We start from the raw sequence: 16,678 nt of genomic DNA, 5'->3' as shown, positions 1-16,678 counted from the left end.
TCCTGCCTGGTTGTACAATTCCCTGCAGGATCCAGTATCTTCTAACCAAACTAGGTGGCACTGCTCAATGACCAGCTGGTCTTTTCCTGACCTCCTTGGTCTCATTTCAGTGCAAGATCAATTCCTTCTAGCAGAAGGGCCAGGCTCACATCATGGTCTGTCCCTTTCGAAAGCTGGATACAAACTCCAGCTTTGTGCCCTGTCGCTTGTGGTGGAATTGGAAAGCTGTGATGAACAAAAGCTTTTCTGGATGTTTTGGTGGTACCATTCCTAGAGGTTCCTGTCCTTAAAGAAGGTAAATCTCTGCAAATAGTTGCTCTTTGTGCAGGTGTTGGGAGAAGTCAAGAGCTCATCTGAGCTCATCTGGTCCTGTGCCATGGGGCAGGCCAGGCTCACATACTTTGTGCCTGTCAGGTGAACACACTGCACATTTCATCCCATTGCTGTGTTTTCACAAAAGCCTCATTTATCCATTGGATCACTGCTGCAAGTCAGGCTTCCTGCAGCCCCAGCATCACAATTATTAGCTGTGAACTGAAGGGAGGTGGCCCATGATCAATCTTGCCCAAAGGAGAGTTGTGGTGAGACCCAAGTCTCATGCTTCAAAAATGCAACTCTGTCCCCACAAATAGTTTTGTGGGGAGGGGTTTTAAGTTTTTTCCTGTGATGCTGTGCCATGTTTGCCAGGTGTAACAGCAGGAGGTGCCCTGGGGAGTATGGGTTCATCCTGTGTTGCTGGCAGGGAGGTGAGCATTGCAGAATGGTACCTGTTCTGATGACTGTGGCAGCAGGTTGTGGCATGAGTGTGCACTGGCAGTCCCTCACAGACTGGGTCTGTGCTCGTGGGCACTGTGAGCAGAGCTGAGCCCAGCTGGGTGCCATTGCAGTCCAGGAGTCTCTGCAGTGGAACCTGGGCTGGGTGGGATGTTTTCACAAGCACATTCCTTCTCCATAGTGATCCGGTGTAAACTTTCCCTGCTCTCCAGCAGCGCCTGCTTTCCAGAGAGGTGGAGTGGAGGTGGTAAGCACACTTGGCAGGGATGTGTCATGGCTGCTTCCTCTGAGCGTGTTTCTTCTCTCCCATCATCCTCTGTAGAGTGCAAACAGCATTCAGGGTGTTTCTGGGGAGCTTTCTACAGATGGAGAAGCTCGGGCTTTATGGAGCAAATGCCAGCTTGGTGTCAGGGCAGGATTATAAACCTGTCCCCTGATGAACAGGATTATAGCTCATCAACGTGTGCTGTTTGGAAAGTTACTACTCTGAGAAACACAGCTGCCAAGGGCAACTGCCCACAGGAACGAAAGTGGCACCTGGAGGTGTGGCGTGGGAACAGAGCAGTGGCAGCTGGCCAGGGTTTGTGGCATTTCACTCCCAAGGTGGTCCAGCTGTGGCATGCACAGCCCTATGGATGGCACGGGGATTTACCTGCCTGGGAGGGGGCAAACCTGCTATGCACTGAGCCAGGAAGTGATGGGCAGGGGCTGGGGTTAAGCACAGCTTTAGCCTGGCTAGAATTCAGAAGTGCAAAAGCCTAGGCTGAGGACCTTACCCACTTCTGACAGGTGGAGGGCCTGAATTTAAAAAGAGTTGCTTTCATAGGATGCAACATAAGCCAGATGAAGTCACTTGTTTTGTGTCCAGCTCCTTGCTGTTGTGTGGCTCTCAGCTCCACACAGTATTAACTTTGGGGTATTTTCACAGGACATGATCCAACCCAGGAAATGACCTTGTGGTTACACTTCAATAGGTCCAGCAGTGACCTGGAAGGCAGTGGAGGAGAAGCAGGGCTGGCTTGCTGAGGGAATTTGGGAGCCTTAAAGGAAAGGGGACTTGCAAGAAAGGGAACTTTTAAACTAATATTAGGGAGAACATGTCTGAGTGTGCCAGGGCTGTCACAGACGAAGAACGAAGGGAACACTGGGTTTGGTCACACCTCTCTGCACCTGTCACAGGTGGAGATTTGGGTGGGGGCTGCAGGTACCAGAGCAAGGGCTGGACAAGACCCACTGGGGTGATTTGAGTCACTCCCTTTGCATCAGCCGTGGCATCTGAATTTAGGCTTCATGAGAAGGAGGGAAAGGACAGAATGATACATCATTCCCAGCAGCCCTGGGACTGGAACCCCAGGGTACCTGAGCAGAGGGGGCACCCATGGAAGGGCTGCGGGCATTTCTGGAGCACAGGTGAAAAATGCAGCTGTTGTTAGCCCTCGTCAAAATCTGCAGCCATGGGTTGGGCTGCAGCCCCTGGAGACAGCTGCTAGCCCTGCCTGTCCTGCCTTTGCCCTGTGGCAGCTTCTGGTCCTTCTGTCCCTGTGGGGATGTGGGGGTGGCATGAGCCAGGGTACACTGAGATATGCTGGCTGTAGTACTTGGCACAGAGTGGTGAAGGGATATTAAAGGCTGGGATACTTTCCCAGGGCCCAGGAGGGAGCAGGGAAGGAAGAAGTCCAGCTGGATATAAAACAGGGGGAAACATTCATGAGTGGCAGAAGACATGAAGGGGAATCATCCCATCCTTGTCCCCAGGCCATGTGGGGCTGGGACTGAGCAGTCCCACCATGGGCTGCTGGAAGCCCCAAAGCACTCTGCAGGAAACACCACTTCCTTTGCCGGCTGGAGCACCACGTCCTGCCCTGCCCAGCTCCCGCCCTTCCTGCCTGGGCACCAGGCCCAGCACGGCTCCAGAGCAGACAGGGTGGCCAATGCAGCTTCCAGCCTGGAGAATGTTCCCCTGGGCAGGAGGAGCAGGACTCAAGCATGCCCCCCCCCCCCCCCCCCATCTGCAGAGAAGGGCTGGAGCACCATGGGTGAGACTTGCTGGGGGTGCCTGTATTGGGCAGTGATTTACAGTATCCCCAGCTTTTGCCCTGCTCCCAGGAGCCCCACAAATTCTTGCTTTGTTCAGAATCTGTGGCATTTACAGCAGGCTGACACCTTCCCCACCCCTGTTGTAAATCCTGGTACAAAGCAAAGGCTCTGCTGGCCTTTAGCCAGTGCCCAACTCTGCCACAGTGACAAAGAGGCTCCAGGGATGCTGGGCAAGAACCTCACTGGGCCATCACCCAGGGCAGGGGAGGGTAGATGGGGTAGGAGTGAAGTCCACCGTCCCTGCACTCCCCACATCCCACTGGTTGTCTCCCCACTACCCCAAAGCACAAAGGGATGGAGCCACACTGCCAGGAGTAAAATTATATATTTCTTACTGAGAGTTGGATCCTACAGGGCTGTCTGCAAGGGGCCCCTTCTGATGCCATTCTGTTTGTGTGTGCATTTCACACACCCACTCCCACAAGTGTGCACACACACACACCATGAAGCAGCACATGTGCATTGACTGTTTCAAGTCCCTGTGCCACTGTGGGGTGTGGGGTGGGCAGCAGGCAGAGCCACCACAGGCTTTCCCTGACAGGCCCAGGGCACCCCATCCAAACATGACACTCCCTGCACACCACACAGGCAGGGCCAGCCCTGTTTCATGTCTCCAGACCGTGTTCTCTGCAGGTTGGAGAGCAGCAGGTCTGTGCCAGACACCATCTGGCTCCAACAAGAGAGGAAGCTCTGGTCAGTGGGTCTGGCACTCAGCATCATCACTTGATCCCCAAAAGCAGTCTCCACCTTCCCTGCATGTCCTTCCTCGGGCACTACCAGCCTGTGGTAGGGTCCCCAGAGCCTGAAGCACCCTTGCAGCCTTGCCAGGCTGCAGCCCATGGCAAGCAAGGGGTTCACACAGTAGCACAGGGGAAGGGATGGATATTTGGGGGTGCAGCTTTGCAAACAGCCACTGTCAGCCATGGCAGGACAACTCATGCCTCCTTTGCTCTGGTGGCTTTCACTCCTGCCCGGCCCCTGCCATCCTGTTGGTGTGTCTAGACACAGCCCAAGTCCTGGCATCAGTGCAGGTCAATGGTCTCATACTCCAGGTTGTCTGAGTCGTCCAGCTCAATACCAGGTACCAGGTTGTAATAGCTGGTTGTCTGACTCATGTAGATCTTCTCCCGGTCCGCAGAGTCCTTCAGGACTTCACTCACGCTGACAGTGTCCACCTCTGGCTCACTGCCCAGCTCCTCTGCCCTTGGTGCTGGGGTGCCCAGCTGCCCTTCATGGGATGACACCTGGGAACTGCTGGGGGATCCCACCTGGATCTCCACCTCCTCATAGAGGTCTCTGCAACTCTCCAGTGGATCCACGAAGGGCTGGAGCACGACCTGTTTCCCCAGCAGCACTTTCTTCTCAGTCTTGGAGGGAGCAGCAGGCAGCTCATAGGGGATGTAGTGGTGGGGCTCTGCAGACACTGGCACATTGCTCCTCTCTGCCATGGCCCGGTGGCTCTGGGACCTGCTCTGAAGGCTGTAGTTGGTCTTTTTCTTCTGCCGGCAGAAGCACCAAGTGATGCTGGTGAGGATGAGGAGAGGGGGCAGGCAGATGAAGAGGGCGGTGAGGCTGTGTGAGCGGCACAGCTCATCCCGGGGGATGCTCTGGAGCCCCACACCGTGGTAGTGCTCTGGTGTGTGGCAGATAACCTCAGCAGCCTGGCTGGACCAACCCTCCAGGTTGGTTAGCAAAGCACAGCTGCAGTCCCAGCTGTTGTTGGAGAGCTGAAGCTGGAGCAGAGATGGCTTCAGGAGGCTGGCAGGAAGAAAGGTGAGAGCATTGAAGCCCAGGTAGACCTCCTGGACCTGGGAAGATGCTTTCAGGAAGGACCTGGGTAGCTCCTGAAGCTGGTTGCTGTCCAGATAAAGAACCCTCAAATTAGGGGCATTTTCTAGAAAGCTTCCAGGGAGACTTTCCAGCAGGTTGTGACTTAAGTGTAAGATTTCCAAGGCAGGAGGGACTCCCTGTGCGTTGCTGATAGCCGTGATGCTGCAGTGGGAGAGGTAGAGCTCCCGCAGCCCCTGCACCCCCACCAATGCACCCCAGTCTAGGTGGGTGATGTTGGAGCTGGTGAAGTTGAGGCAGCAGCTCTCAGGGAGCGGAGCCTCCCGGAAAGCCTGGTAGTCCATGGGCTCCGAGCAGTTGCAGATTGGCGGTGCTGGGTCGAGGGCAAGGCCGGCAGCGAGCAGGAGGCTGCCCCAGAGGGACACGGTGCCCAGCCCGGCACCTGCGGGGAGAGCAGAGGGGACGGTGACTCCCTGTGCCACCCGCCCTCCCGCTCCCTTTCTCCAGCCTTCCCGGCGAGGGAAAGTGAACCCCACTTCTCCTCCCCACCACGAAAGGACCCGCTCGCCGCAGGTCCTCCCGGAGCCGTCCTCCAGTGCCACCGTCCCCCGCCAGCCCGGGGCTGCCTCTCCCGCGACGTCCCGCTGCTCCGGCCGGGTGCCCGCGGGCAGCGACCGACCCCCGGAGCTACGGCCGTGCCCCCCGTGCCCTGCCCGGCCTCACCTGCCACCGCTCGCCCCATCCTCCGGGGCTGCTCCGCGTCCCGTCCCGCTCCCACCGGGCGCGGCCGCCGGCTCCGCCTCGCCGCGGGGCGGCCCCGCCACATCCCGCCCCGGCCCCGGCCCCGGCCCCGCCGCCGTCCGCCCCGGCCCGGCCCGGCCCATGCTCGCCCTTCAGCCCCCTGTGCCCTGTCCCCTCGCAAGGGTCCCTCCAGCCGTTGACCTGTGCAGCGGTACCCCCAAATTACGCTTGACCCAGCTCCTCTGCAGTCAATCAAGCCGGGGTCCCCCCCTTATTCTGCCCCTCCTCCATAAGCCATAGTTCCTCCATAAGCCATAGCTCCATAACCCATTCCTTCATCATCCTTCCCCTCTGCATTCCCCAGAAAGAATGTCCCTTCCCAACCTCTCCCTCTCTACCGGTTCTGCCCCGCCAGAAGCCATGTGTCCCTCCAGTCCTGTCTTTACTCCATCATCAGCCCCCCAAGCTCCTGGAAAAGGGCCGGGCTGGGCTCTGCTGAGTTTGTCTTTCTCCTGGGATGGGGAGAGGGCTCTGCCCGGCTGGGTGCAACTGCCAGCTCCACAGGGGAAAGGATGCAGAGTACACATTCTTGCCAGATGGGGATCAAAAGGGCCAGCATCGCGCTCCATCACTGGACCCCTTATGAATTCCCTCCATCCCACACAAGTCCCAGGCCGGTAAGGAGAAGCAGAGACAGACATGAGCACTACATCCCTCAGAAAACCAGTGCTGGAGGGGGGAGCTCTGTTTTCACACCCTGAAGGTGCATGTGTGCTCACTACAGGGTGAATTGGGTAAACTGAGGCACATGGCGTGTACCAGCAGCTCTTTGCTTGGGTACCGATGGAGATGGGTAAGATGAGACCTGGGCTGAGCGTGTGCAGTACTGTGGAGCCTTGTGCTCCAGTGCCTGGGGTGCCTTGGCCCCTGCTGGTGCTGGTTCTTCCTTCCCCAGCTCACCCAACCACCCTCTCCATCCTCCCCCTTGGTAGCTGCAGCCCCATGCTTTGCAGAGCTGTGCTGAGGGATGGGAAAACCCCACTCCTGAGGGGGTCAGGGCTGCCACCCCAATCCTGGGGAGCTGGTCTGCACCCCGATGCTTGGCCGGTGTTGCTCTTGCAGCTCAGGCACTGCATGCAGGACACACAGCAGGGCACACAGCAGTGCCCTGCAGCTGCCCTGGGAAGGCAGCCCTGGCACCGACGTGAGCTGGCAGCTGGGTTCAGCTCCCCTGCTCCTGGTGTTGCTGAGCATCTCTGAATGCCACGAGGGTGGGGGGACCAGGCCAGGGCTGAGTATCATGGAGGAGAGATCCCACAGCCTCTCTGGGCTCCTGTGATATTTTACCACATGCACAAGGGGAAAAAGGTTTCCTAATATCTAGATGGAATTTCCCTTGATGCAGCTTGCATTGCGTGCCTGTCATGATTTTGCTGTACACAGCCCCAAAGAGCCTGACTCCCTTCTTCTATAATTCTACCTAACTAGCTGCAGGCAGTCAGGAGTTCACCCCAGAGCCTCCCCTTCCCCAGGTCCAACAGGCTGGTGATCTTAAACCACAGCTCCTCCCCCTGCCCCAGATCAGTGATGGGAAAACCCGTGACTGAGATGCCGTGCATCACAGGGGACCGCAGCTGCAGGTGGCGGGGTCTGCTCCCAGGCTCCGTCCCTCTCGGAGAGGAGGTGTCGCAGCCTTGGCAGGACATGGGCTGTGGGGTACATCCGTGCCCCTCTCCCAAGAACTCGCCCAGAGGCAGTGGGGAGCAGGTGCAGAGACGGCAGCTCTCCGTCCTCGCAGGTCCCCACTGTCCCTCTGTGGGAAATCCCAGGACAGCCCCTGTCTGTCACATCATCCCCAGACAGGTCCCCCGGAGCGTCCCTGCCCTCCTGGGTGCCTCCACCCACACATTGCCTTCAGACGCTGACTCAGCTCCGGCAGCCCGGAGCTGGGGCCTCCATCGGAAAACCTGTGATGCCAGCGGTGCCCGGGGAGCCCCGGGGCCCTGATGGAAACAGGCAGCGTCCCTCGGGGGCAGCAGCATCCCAGCCTGCTCCTGGGCCATGTTTGCTGATGGGCAGTGAGTTTGTGTGTGCTTCCCCTACAAAAGCTGGAACAAAAGGGAAAAAAAAACCAGTCAGATCTGTGTTGTTTCCTCTTCAGGCAGGTTTTCTCAGTTTTTCTGCAGAAAAAAAAATGGAGTTAATTTGTCCCCAGTACTCCAGGGGGAAAGGGGATGTGCTGGGAAGAACGGGGCTGTTTGCCGGAGGTGCTCATGCAAAACCCTCAGCATATTCAGGGGCACAGGGATCATCAGTGGCAAGAGCCCTGAGCAGCAGTGGTGAGAAACTGAGGCACAGGGCACGGGATGGTCACAGAGTCACTCTGTGTGTGGTGTGAGCAAGGGAAGGACAGCGAGAAGATTGATGGGCTCTTGCTACACTGCTGCTTCAGACTCGTGAGGGTTGTGGGTTTGCAGCCACCTCTGGCAGCTCCCACGGCCGTGGGGAGGGAGAGATGCCAAGCACCCTTCCATGACCCGTTTCGGGTGACCGAGAGGCGTGTGCTCGTCACGGCCATTAGGGAGCAGCACCGCTGTGGCGCCGTGCCCGGCCACCACTGCACACCCTGCACAGCCAGGCCACCCCGCAGCAGCAGAGCCTTGCCCAGGCACCGAGGGGCAAGGATGGTGGATCCCATCATCTCTGCATCTTCCATGTGCCCAGCGCCCCACCTGTGACCCTCCTCAACTGGGCCCTGGCACAGAATGAAAGGCTCTTGGGGAGTGTCTACCTGCATCCAAGTTTGTCATAAGGCAGGGAGGGACAGGTCAGAGCCCACAGGAAACACAGGGGCTTTGAAAACCCTCCCTGAGCCACAACCTTTCCATGGGAAGGAGGTGTGAGGACTGAGCTGGTCGTGTGACACACGCTGGTAAAACCTGTGAGGGGAAACACCCTGTGAGCAGGTGTGTGTGTGTATTTATTTTGTGTGCGTGTGTATTTACAGATGTGCATGGGAGGGGGCTATGTATGTCCTGGGAGACAGGGGAGGGAGCTCTGCACGTTTGCGGGCTCTCAGTGTGACCGTAGGAGAACCCTGAGTCAAGAGGAGGTTGTCCCTGCCCCCGTCTGTAGGAGGGGGAAGCAGCTACTGTGGGGACATCACTGCGTGTGCAGGGGTGGGCCCCTGTGCAGTGGAGGCAGCGAGCCGCTGACGGGGCTTCACCCCGGGTGTCACAGCTGGCAGAGGGGTGCCCGTGCATTCCTGGAATCCCGAAACCCCGCCCCCTCCCCGTGCTGCGGCCCCTTTAAGGGCGGCACGGGACCGCCCGGGGGCGGAGCTGCTCGGGTGACGTCATCGGCCCCAGATAAAGCCGGCGGGATTCCCGGGGCGGCAGCGGCGGCGCGCGCCGGCGGGGCCACGTGCGCGGGGCGCGGCGGAGCCCCAGCCCGGGGAGCCTCCTCATCCTCACCCTCACCATCCTCCCGCGCCCGCCATGGAGTCCGCCGGCCTCTTCTCCCCTTTCCCCGCAGCCGCCGCCACCCTCCCCGCGCGGCCCGCGCCCGCCCCGGCGCCCCCGCCCCGCGCGGCCGAGACCACCCGCATCATCACCGACCCGGTCTCCGGCCGCTCCTACTGCAAGGGCCGCCTGCTGGGAAAGGTACCGGGAATGGGAAAAGGGGGCTGGGCCGTCGCGGAGGGCACCGGCTGCGCCGGGGTGAGCCGGTGCGGACGAGGGGAGGGGCGGGGGCTGCGCGCCTGCTCGACCCCCCACCCCGGGCCGCTCGGGGCTGGATGCGGCCCCTCGGCTGCCGCCCGCCACCCCCACCCTCCCCGCCTCGCCCGGCGGGCCCGCAGCAGTGCTGGAAGCCGTGAATCACCCGGGCTGGCCGCGTGCCTCGGCGGCTATCGGAGCCGCATCGGTTTCGGGGCGCCCCGCGGGCTGTGCGTGGGCCGGTGGGTGCCCCGGTTCCCAGAGGTGCCGGCCCGCGCCGCTCCGCCGCACGCAACTTTTCCTCCGGCTGACAGCAGCGTGTGTAGGAGGAGGATGCCGGTTCCCAGCCCGGCCCGAGTGGGCTCAGCGGCTGAGTGTGCAGATTGGAGGGTGACATCACGGCAGGAAAAACCTGTCTCCATGGGGCTGCCTTTCGACGGCCTCCGGTTCCCGGGCTTCCTGCCCTGTGCAGGACTTTCCAGGTTGATCTATCATGTGGAAAGATGCAAAGTCCGGCCGTAGTGGGAGGGAAAATGCCCTGGAGGTTTTACAAGAAATGGGTGAAGAAAATGCCTGGTTGAGAGCATCATAGTTCAGATCTTAGTGGGCGACGCAGCAGGAGGGAGCGTGTGACGCTGCCAGGGAAGGGAGGAGGAGGAGGAGGCTTGTAAGCAGGCAGGGGCAAGGATGTCTCTCACCCATCCGTAACCACCTCTTCCCTTGCAGGGTGGGTTTGCACGATGCTATGAAATGACAGACCTCTCCAGCAACAAAACCTATGCCGTGAAGGTCATTCCTCACAGCAGGGTGGCTAAACCTCACCAGCGGGAGAAGGTGGGTGCCATGCAGCTGGTGGGGTGCTGGGCTGGTGGGGGCCAGCAGCTCACCTGACACTGCTGCTCTCTTTCAGATCACCAATGAGATCGAGCTACATCGGGACTTGCACCATAAGCACATCGTCAAGTTCTCCCACTACTTTGAGGACTCAGAGAGCATCTACATCTTCCTGGAGCACTGCAGTAGGAAGGTCAGTGCTGCTGTGGCCTCCTTGCCAAAGGATCTCCTAGACAGCCATAGCTGGTTTGAGCAGGCCTTACCGAGGTGTTTTGTTAGCAGTCCCCTTCTCCTGAGCTGTCAGCTGTCACACCCCTAAGCAGAGTGGTTTTGCGTGGCACTGGGCACTCCAGGAGCTCTCTGTCTTTCTTGGACTGCCTGCTCATGGTGTGGCCACCATAAGTCCAGAGGTTCCCATGGCTCTGACGAGCAGCCTCAGCCTCATGTGGGGAGTCTGCTGAGGTCATGGCTGTGAAAGAAGGATTATTTGTGAATGTGCAACTTCTGGAAGAACTGGCTTTGACCCTGCCTACCCTATGCCTAGTCAGCAGGGCTGTCTCTTCTCCCTGCCTGCATCACAAGCTGTCTTCTCTCCCTTTGCAGTCCCTGGCCCACATCTGGAAGGCCCGCCATACTCTGCTGGAGCCTGAAGTGCGCTATTACCTCAAACAGATCATCTCAGGCTTGAAATACCTTCACCTCAAGGGCATCCTGCACAGAGACCTCAAGCTTGGTGAGTGCTGTGGTTGGCACATGGTGTTGTGTGGGGAGCAAGCTGTCCCCAAGGGACTTGTGGTGACGCATTGCCCTTGACTTGCAGGCAACTTCTTCATCAATGAAAACATGGAGCTGAAAGTGGGAGACTTTGGCCTGGCTGCTTGCCAGGATGTCTCTGACCAGAAGAAAAAGTACGTTTGAGATTTTTCCTTTTCTAGAATCCTCCAGGGTTTCACTCTTCTTCCTGTGGCTTCCCAGGAGAGTGGAGGGGCAAGGGCTCTCTTCTGGTGTTGGGAGAAGAAGCCTTAGGGCCCGTTCCTGGGGTGAGGGAGCAATTCCTGCTTCAGCTGCTGGCAAGGCGAGGGGGCTGGGGGCTTTGTGGCTCCTCCAGGAGTGAGCTTGCAGCCGTCGGGGAGAACAATGTGTTGACTATTGCTATTGTGCCTGCCCGGCTGCCGTGCCGGCTGCACAGGCTGGGACACAAAGGCTCTGTTCCCCCTCAGCTCTGGGACAGGCTCTTCCCAACAGCTCCCCAAGAGCAGCTGCTGCTGACCTCCGTGAGCAGGAGGGGAGGGAGTCTGTATGGGACTCCTTATAGATGGAGAGGGGGCCACAAAGAGCAAAATGGAGTGGGGAGGACAAGGCTGTAAGCTAAATCCCAGGGCTAGGAGCAGGGGGAGGCTGTCTGTGAGGGGATGAAGAGCATGCACTGATCTGGTGCTCTGCCCCACAGGACAATATGTGGGACCCCCAACTACCTGGCCCCAGAAGTGCTGCTGAGACAGGGCCATGGGCCAGAGTCGGACGTGTGGTCTCTGGGCTGTGTCATGTAAGTCTGTGCTGCTGGGTGGGGAGGGGTCCAGGCACCCTGCCTGGGGTGGGGGCAGCTGCTCTGCGGACAACACGATGAGGAAGTTTTCTTGTGCTGTGCCTTGTGGCTCTGCAGCGGTTGCTGAGAGGCAGGGGGAGGGGAGCAACTGGCTGGATCCTGCCCAGCCTTACTCTGGAGCAGGTGCTGCCTGTAGCCATCCTGGGATGCTGTGTGAGGACTGTGCAAGCAGGACCTGCATGGGGTGGATGTGCTCATGCCACACTCGGCTCCGGTTCAAAGCAGGCTTGACCGCACTGTGAACCTGATAAACAGCGGAAAATCTCTGTGGCTGCCGCGCTGTTTGCTCAGGGAGTGATCGCTGTTTCGGCACATCCAGCCCCTCACCCGGCTGCTGCCTGCAAGCTGCCTGCTCCATTTTCTACCCTGATGGCCACGTGGGTGGGAGCAGCGGGTGGCCTTTGCCTGCCAGCTCTTTGTCCTTCCTCAAGGCTCCTTGCCTGTTGCTCTAAACAGTTGCTAGGAGGAAGTATGGCCGGATGTGAACATGGCTGTTGGGGCTGGAAGTGCTGCTCTCAGCCAGGTGTGGCCAGCCAAATGCCAATAACTTCCTTGCTTTAAGTGCTGCTGAGTCACAAGCCTAGTGGGGATCTGACAGTGGCATGCATGTTCCCTCCCAGGTACACCCTGCTGTGTGGGAACCCTCCCTTTGAGACCTCTGACCTCAAGGAGACCTACAGGTGTATCAAGCAAGTGGAATACACCCTCCCTGTCTTCCTCTCCCTGCCTGCCAAGCATCTCATCACTGGCATCCTCAGACGCAACCCCCAGGACCGCTTCACCCTTGAGGAGATTTTAGACCATGAGTTCTTCAAGGTGAGTGGGTGGGGGCCTGGGTCAAGGGACCCTTCTCCAGGCGGGATGAGTTTTTTGGTCTGTGCAGGGTGCTGTCCTTGTCCTGTACGAAGTGTCAGTCCTTCAAAGGAAGCGGCTGCTATCCTGCCCAAATGCCAGCCAGAGGAACTGAGGGATCTGGTGTGCTTCTGCTGCCTTGTTGCTATAGCAAGGGGTTGTTTCCTGTGCTGATGCCAGTCATGGTTCTGAGGCTTGACAGAAACACAAGCTGGCTGTCAGGAGGGATGTGAATGACTGTGGTCAGCCCAGGGCAGCTGCTCTGCCTGGAGCATGTGGCCTATGGAAACCAAACCTCCCCCTTGACCTCTTCTGCAGGGCTACACTCCTGAGAAACTCCCTCCCAGCAGCTGTGTGATGGCTCCAGAGTTGAGTCCCCCAAATCCTGCAAAGACTCTGTTTGCTAAAGTCACCAAGACACTCTTTGGGAAGAAGAAACCCAAGGGTAAGTTTGTGCATTGCCAAGGAGCTTCTGGGTGACTCTTTCTTCAGGAAGAAGTGGATCCTGTTTCCTGGAAAGACCTCCTGATGGATCTCTCTGGACCCCCTGCCTGGGGAGAGCACAAGCTGGGTGTGCCCCTGCCTTTCTTGTGCTGGTGGCCTGGCATGGGTGTGTGCCTGGAGAGCGGATACTGTGCCACAGCCCACAGGGCAGTTCCTCCTGGAAGCCCTGTGTTGCATGAGAACTGGGAAGTGAAAGTGGGAGATAGCTGTCTGACACCCTCCTTGCCTCCATGGGCATGGGAATAGATAAGGGAGAGCTGGGCTGCTGGGAGGGGTGGCCTGGGTGTCACCAGCCTCTATGCTCAACAGTGTACTCATCTCTTGCTCTCTCTCCTCAGCCAAGAAGGGCTCTTCAGAGAACAGGGATGACATCTCCAAGCTGGTTACTGGGCTGATGAAGACCTCAATCTGTCGGCAGATGAGCTATAAAACTGTGGAAGGGAATGAGGTGAGAACATCTCTGAGGCCGTGCATGCCCTTCTTTGGCAGAACAGGCGGACCATGATAAAGCCAGGTCTCTCCACAGGCCACTCCTGTATCGTGTCGCAGTGCCAGCTCCAGCCCTGTGGAGACAGTGGTGGAGGAGACATCTCACAAGTCTGCATCGCCCTCCATCCGGGGAACGATGGCCAGCAGCTGTGAAGGTGAGCAATACCTGTCCCAGCCACCCCAGCCTGCCTCAAGCTTCCTGTCATGCCTGGGCTGATAGTGGGGCCAGCTGACTCAGCCTGTCATCTTCTCCCCACAGCCTTTGAAGATTGCATCACTGTCTCTGCCATAATCGAGTCAGCTGTCCGACTCCTGCGGACCTGCCTCTCCTCCATGCCTCCAGGTAAACCGGTTGGACTGCTCTGGGATGGGATAGGGGGCTGTGCATCTCCTTCCCCCTGGGATGAAGGCATGGCTGCTACTTGGGGTACAAATAGCACCCTAAATGGTGCCAGAGCCTGCTGTAGGGATCTGTTCCCTCTGGGCAGGTGAGATGGACAGGGGCTGGCTGGCTGCACTGCTCACCTCCTCTCTTCTCCAACAGCGGAGAAAAACCCAGCTTCCCTGGCCCGCCACGAGCACTTTGTCTGGGTGAGCAAGTGGGTGGATTATTCCAACAAGTATGGCTTTGGCTACCAGCTCTCCAACCGCAGCATTGGGGTCCTCTTCAACAATGGCACGCACATGACGCTTTCCCCCAACCACAGGTGAGCGGTGGGAATGGGGCTGATCTGTCTCTAGGAGAGCCCCTTAGGTGGGAAGGGGAGTCTATACCATCCCCAAAACTCGTGCTCTGCTCCCTCCAGGACTGTACATTACAACCCAACCAACAGCAAACACCTGGTGTTCTCTGTGTCTGCCATCCCCGAGCAGCTGCAGGGACAGATGAGTGTCTTGCGCTACTTTGCATCCTACATGGAGCAGCATCTCATGAAGGTGAGTGCTGGGGCCCAGGGCTGGACATTGGGTCATGGCTTGACCCCACCACTTGAGCTGGTTGGACTCCCTGCTTGCAGCTACGGCCAGGTGGACACAGAGGGTTGTGCCCTGGGAGTGGGGACTCCACTGAGGGGGTACCCAGCTTTGATGTTGTGTGTGCTGGTGGAAGTGCTCCCATGTGTGGGACCAGTGTCTTATGCAAACCCTTCTCTTAAAGGGAGGTGACCTGCCCAGCATAGATGACCTTGGGCAGCCAGCTCTGCTCCTCCTGCAGTGGGTGAAGACTGACCAAGCCTTGCTTATGCTCTTCAGCAGTGGCACCCTCCAGGTATGTGTGGGGCACAGTGGAGATGCCCAGACCCTTGTGAAGAGGAGGCCAGATAGGGGTCTTCTGGTCTGTGTTGGAGCTTGTCTGCCACAGCCCAAATGGAAAATCCAGCTGTGAAAATAGCTGTGGGTGCAGGATGTTGAAGCTGCTGGTTGCAGCTTCCCCAGCCCATGGAGAGACATAGCACTTCATTTGGATGCTTCTGTCTGCCCCTGTGCTAGGGCTGGCTCATTCCTGCCATGGGGCATGGGAGGGATGCTCCCGGGCAGGTTGGGGAGGAGGAACGGGTTGAGACAGGAAATGTGGCTCCATCCTGGCTCCCAACATGCTGTGGGAAGCATGGCTTAAACCATGCCCAATCTGTCTCCTAGGTGAATTTCTACAATGACCACACCAAGGTGATCATTAGCAAGCCTGACCACTCCTGCCTTGTCACCTACATCAACCGGGAGCGCAACTCTTACACTTACAAGCTGTGCAGCATCCAGGAGCTGGGCTGCTCTCCTGAGCTGCACCACCGCCTCAGATACATCCTCAAGCTTCTTCAAGAATGGGCTGAGGCCTAGCCTGGGATCTTGGGGGGACCCTGTCTGGACTTGGAGGTTCCCCCCTGCCCTCCCATGGAATGGGAGGGATGATGTGGTGCTGGCTATCCCCCTGGGCACTGTGTATCCTGGTGCTCAGCTGGACTCTGGACTAAGACATATGGATGTGGTTACAGCAGCGGGTCTGGATATCCTTGCTGCTCCCTGGCTTTGGGCAATCGCTCTCTTCCCACTGGCAGCTCCTGCTCTGGTGGTGCTGGTCTTGATGGAATGGACTGGGGTGTTACAGGGAGGTGGCGGTGGTTGAGTGCCCTGCAGCTGGGTTTGGGGCTGGCTGAGCCTTGTTTAGGGCTGGCAACTACCTGTGGTGGAGGCTCAGGCTCCCTTGCCCCAGCTGATGCATCAGTTGTGCAGACCTTCTGCATGGCCTGGAGATGGCTGGCACAGCTTTGATCTCAAACTTTGGGTGCTGTGGGATAGGAAAACCCCTTCCCAGGAATGGGCAGGGGTGAAGGGTGCTGCCTGCCCTGCCAGGGGCTCTGTGGGCTTGTGTGTGCCACTCCACAACTGTTACACTAAGGAGGGAGCTGTGCTGGGCCCAACTGTACCCAGTCTCTTCCCAAATTGTGAATTGTCTGGTACAACCTGAGGTTTGATAGAGGGTGGGGGTGGGATCTGAGGACTTGCCTGGAGAAGCCCTCATTTTGCTGGGACCCAGGGTTGTTTCTTATTTCAAGGCAGTCTCTGCCATGTGGGACTATTTATGTATCTTATTTATATGGAATTATTTATTTTCCTCTTGGTCTGTCCATGTGCAGTTCCCCTCTCCCTGACTCGCCTCAATAAAAACTTATTTGTGTAAGGGCAAACTATGTCTGCCTTATTTGAAGCTAGAGTCACAAAAGGGCTTCAGCATCATTCTTGCTCCGGAGCTGCTTCTGCCTGTTGGGGATGACCCTTCTTGCCACTGACTGCTGCTGGGCAATAAGGTCAGGGAGGCAGGATGGCTGTGAGGAGCCCATGTGGTACCTCCACTGCCTTTTATGGGACTGGCACAAAGGGCAGAGTTAGCTCTTGCTTATGCTGGTGGAGCCTTGGAGCTGCCTCAAGTTCTCCTTGCTGCTGCCAAATGCATTCCCAGTCCTTTCTGTGCTTGGACCCAACCCAGCTGCTCTTCTGATTCTGCTGAGCTGCAGAAGGCAGGAGCTATGACCCAGGTGGTGGAGGGGTTGCCTGAGCCCTTGCACTGACATCTTGTGTGATGGGATATGAGCTGGGCATGAAGCCAGGAAAGAGCTCTGAGCTTGCTTTGAAGGTGATCTGTGTAATCAATCTGCCTGGGAGCAGCTTGGGCTGTGGGAAGCAGCCTGGGCTGCTCCAACAGCCTTGGGCAGTTGCCTGTTCCAGGGAAATCCAGCCTTTTGTTGCGTTTGCTGCTGCCTGGGTCTCTTTGCAAACCGTAGTA

The 16,678-nt window shown here is 58.1% G+C and overlaps 2 protein-coding genes and 1 non-coding gene across 4 annotated transcripts; 2 read left to right on the top strand and 1 right to left on the bottom strand.

The window, feature by feature from the left end:
* The first annotated feature begins 55 nt into the window (after positions 1 to 55).
* Positions 56 to 185, top strand: LOC128792626 (small nucleolar RNA SNORA35). Its single transcript, XR_008432489.1, has one exon. It is a non-coding gene; the product is annotated as a small nucleolar RNA SNORA35 (small nucleolar RNA).
* On the top strand, positions 85 to 16,082 carry PLK3 (polo like kinase 3). Of its 2 annotated transcripts, none has more exons than XM_053950147.1 (15): positions 85 to 295; positions 9,843 to 9,950; positions 10,027 to 10,143; positions 10,554 to 10,683; positions 10,771 to 10,858; positions 11,401 to 11,496; positions 12,177 to 12,372; positions 12,727 to 12,853; positions 13,251 to 13,360; positions 13,439 to 13,556; positions 13,661 to 13,744; positions 13,946 to 14,108; positions 14,208 to 14,337; positions 14,558 to 14,668; positions 15,040 to 16,082. In XM_053950147.1, the coding sequence occupies exons 2-15, from the start codon at positions 9,867 to 9,869 to the stop codon at positions 15,232 to 15,234; spliced, it is 1,749 nt and encodes a 582-aa protein (XP_053806122.1). In that variant the 5' UTR covers positions 85 to 295; positions 9,843 to 9,866; the 3' UTR covers positions 15,235 to 16,082. The 2 variants fall into 2 exon arrangements, with proteins under 2 accessions (XP_053806122.1, XP_053806120.1); XM_053950145.1 differs by lacking the exon at positions 85 to 295 and adding an exon at positions 8,815 to 9,062.
* On the bottom strand, positions 3,185 to 5,414 carry LOC128792058 (uncharacterized). Its single transcript, XM_053950148.1, has 2 exons — positions 5,383 to 5,414; positions 3,185 to 5,101 (listed from the first exon to the last, which is right to left on the bottom strand). The coding sequence occupies exons 1-2, from the start codon at positions 5,399 to 5,401 to the stop codon at positions 3,894 to 3,896; spliced, it is 1,227 nt and encodes a 408-aa protein (XP_053806123.1). The 5' UTR covers positions 5,402 to 5,414; the 3' UTR covers positions 3,185 to 3,893.
* Positions 16,083 to 16,678: the final 596 nt, after the last annotated feature.

This window comes from Vidua chalybeata, chromosome 9, assembly GCF_026979565.1.
Source record: "Vidua chalybeata isolate OUT-0048 chromosome 9, bVidCha1 merged haplotype, whole genome shotgun sequence".
Lineage (NCBI taxonomy): Eukaryota > Metazoa > Chordata > Aves > Passeriformes > Viduidae > Vidua > Vidua chalybeata.
This window is presented reverse-complemented; position numbering and strand designations above follow the sequence as displayed.

Bases quoted from the DNA above. Each gene is read 5' to 3' on its own strand.
- PLK3 (XM_053950145.1), top strand. From the start codon at position 8,898: ATGGAGTCCGCCGGCCTCTTCTCCCCTTTCCCCGCAGCCGCCGCCACC. The intron at 9,951-10,026 runs GTGGGTGCCATG...GCTCTCTTTCAG, and splicing joins AACCTCACCAGCGGGAGAAG to ATCACCAATGAGATCGAGCT. The intron at 10,144-10,553 runs GTCAGTGCTGCT...CTCCCTTTGCAG, and splicing joins TGGAGCACTGCAGTAGGAAG to TCCCTGGCCCACATCTGGAA.